This window comes from Elephantulus edwardii, unplaced genomic scaffold, assembly GCF_000299155.1.
Source record: "Elephantulus edwardii isolate Elephantulus edwardi_28Jun2011 unplaced genomic scaffold, EleEdw1.0 scaffold00042, whole genome shotgun sequence".
NCBI classification, from domain to species: Eukaryota; Metazoa; Chordata; class Mammalia; order Macroscelidea; family Macroscelididae; genus Elephantulus; species Elephantulus edwardii.
Window position 1 is genome coordinate 11700524 of NW_006399792.1, and position 1032 is coordinate 11701555.

The 1032-nt window shown below is 45.1% G+C and overlaps 1 protein-coding gene across 1 annotated transcript in view; it reads left to right on the forward strand.

Moving 5' to 3' along the window:
• Positions 1-669, forward strand: part of LOC102849581 (pre-mRNA-splicing regulator WTAP-like) — a 2633-nt gene extending 1964 nt beyond the window's left edge. Inside the window, exon 2 of the mRNA XM_006885283.1 lies at positions 350-669. Within this exon, the coding sequence (XP_006885345.1) occupies positions 350-669 (320 nt within the window). The remainder of the gene's footprint in view (positions 1-349) is intronic.
• The last annotated feature ends 363 nt before the right edge of the window (positions 670-1032 follow it).

A 1032-nucleotide genomic window follows, 5' to 3' on the forward strand; every position in this document is an offset into this window, starting at 1 on the left:
TGTGGTGCTGGAGAAGAGTACTGAATATACCATGGACTTCCAAGAAAACAAACAGATTCATCCTAGAGAGGGTTAAACCAGGCTACTCCTTGGAGGCACAGATTCTCGGGCTTCGTCTGACATACTTTGGACATGTTGTAAGGAGTGACAGGTCTTTGGAGAGGGACATCATGCTGGGTAGAGTACAGGGACAGCACAGGAGGGGAAGACCCTCTATGAACTGGATTGATTCAGTGACTGGGGTAATCGGGATGAGTGTGTCAGAGGCAAGGAGATTGGCACAGGATAGAGCAGGGTTTAGGGCTGTTGTACATAGGGTCGCTATGAGTCGCAAACGACTCGACGGCACATGACAACAACAACAACAAAACTGCCTTAAGGGAATCTGAAGAAAAACCGAAACAGCAACAGCAAGAGTCTGCACGCAGAGAAAACATCCTTGTAATGACACTAGCAAACAAGGAACATGAGATGCAAAAGTGTACTACTCAAATCCGGTACCTCAAGCAAGTCCAGGAGCTGAGCGCTGCCGAACTGAGATCAACAATGGTACACCCAGCGATCAACTTGTTTTTCCTAAAAATTAAAGGTGAACTGGAACAGACTAAAGACAAGCTGGAACAAGCCCAAAATGAACTGAGTGCCTGGATGTTTATGCCTGATAGGTAAACAAATCATACTCCCCAGTCAAGACTTCCCTGAGAGTCCCACTGCGAGAAAGCTGTGATGGGGCAGCCAGGTACATACTCATTTCCACACCAACACTAAATTTTTGAGCCAAAAAAGTCACATCCTTAACTGTCCAGCTTGTATTGGTTAATGTAAAACTTACCACATGAACCTTGTGTTTCAGCTTTTTCCTCTTCTTCTTCCCCTTGCTTCAGAGGTCTAATGACATTGGGCTATTCTGAAGAAGTGGCAACTCTGAGACACTCCCCTTCTAGGAATCTTAGACACTTGAGAGAAGTTTCTGTGTGAAGAAAGTAGAGCAAGAAACAGAAGTCTTAAGTCTTCTTAAGACACAGTGAAGCA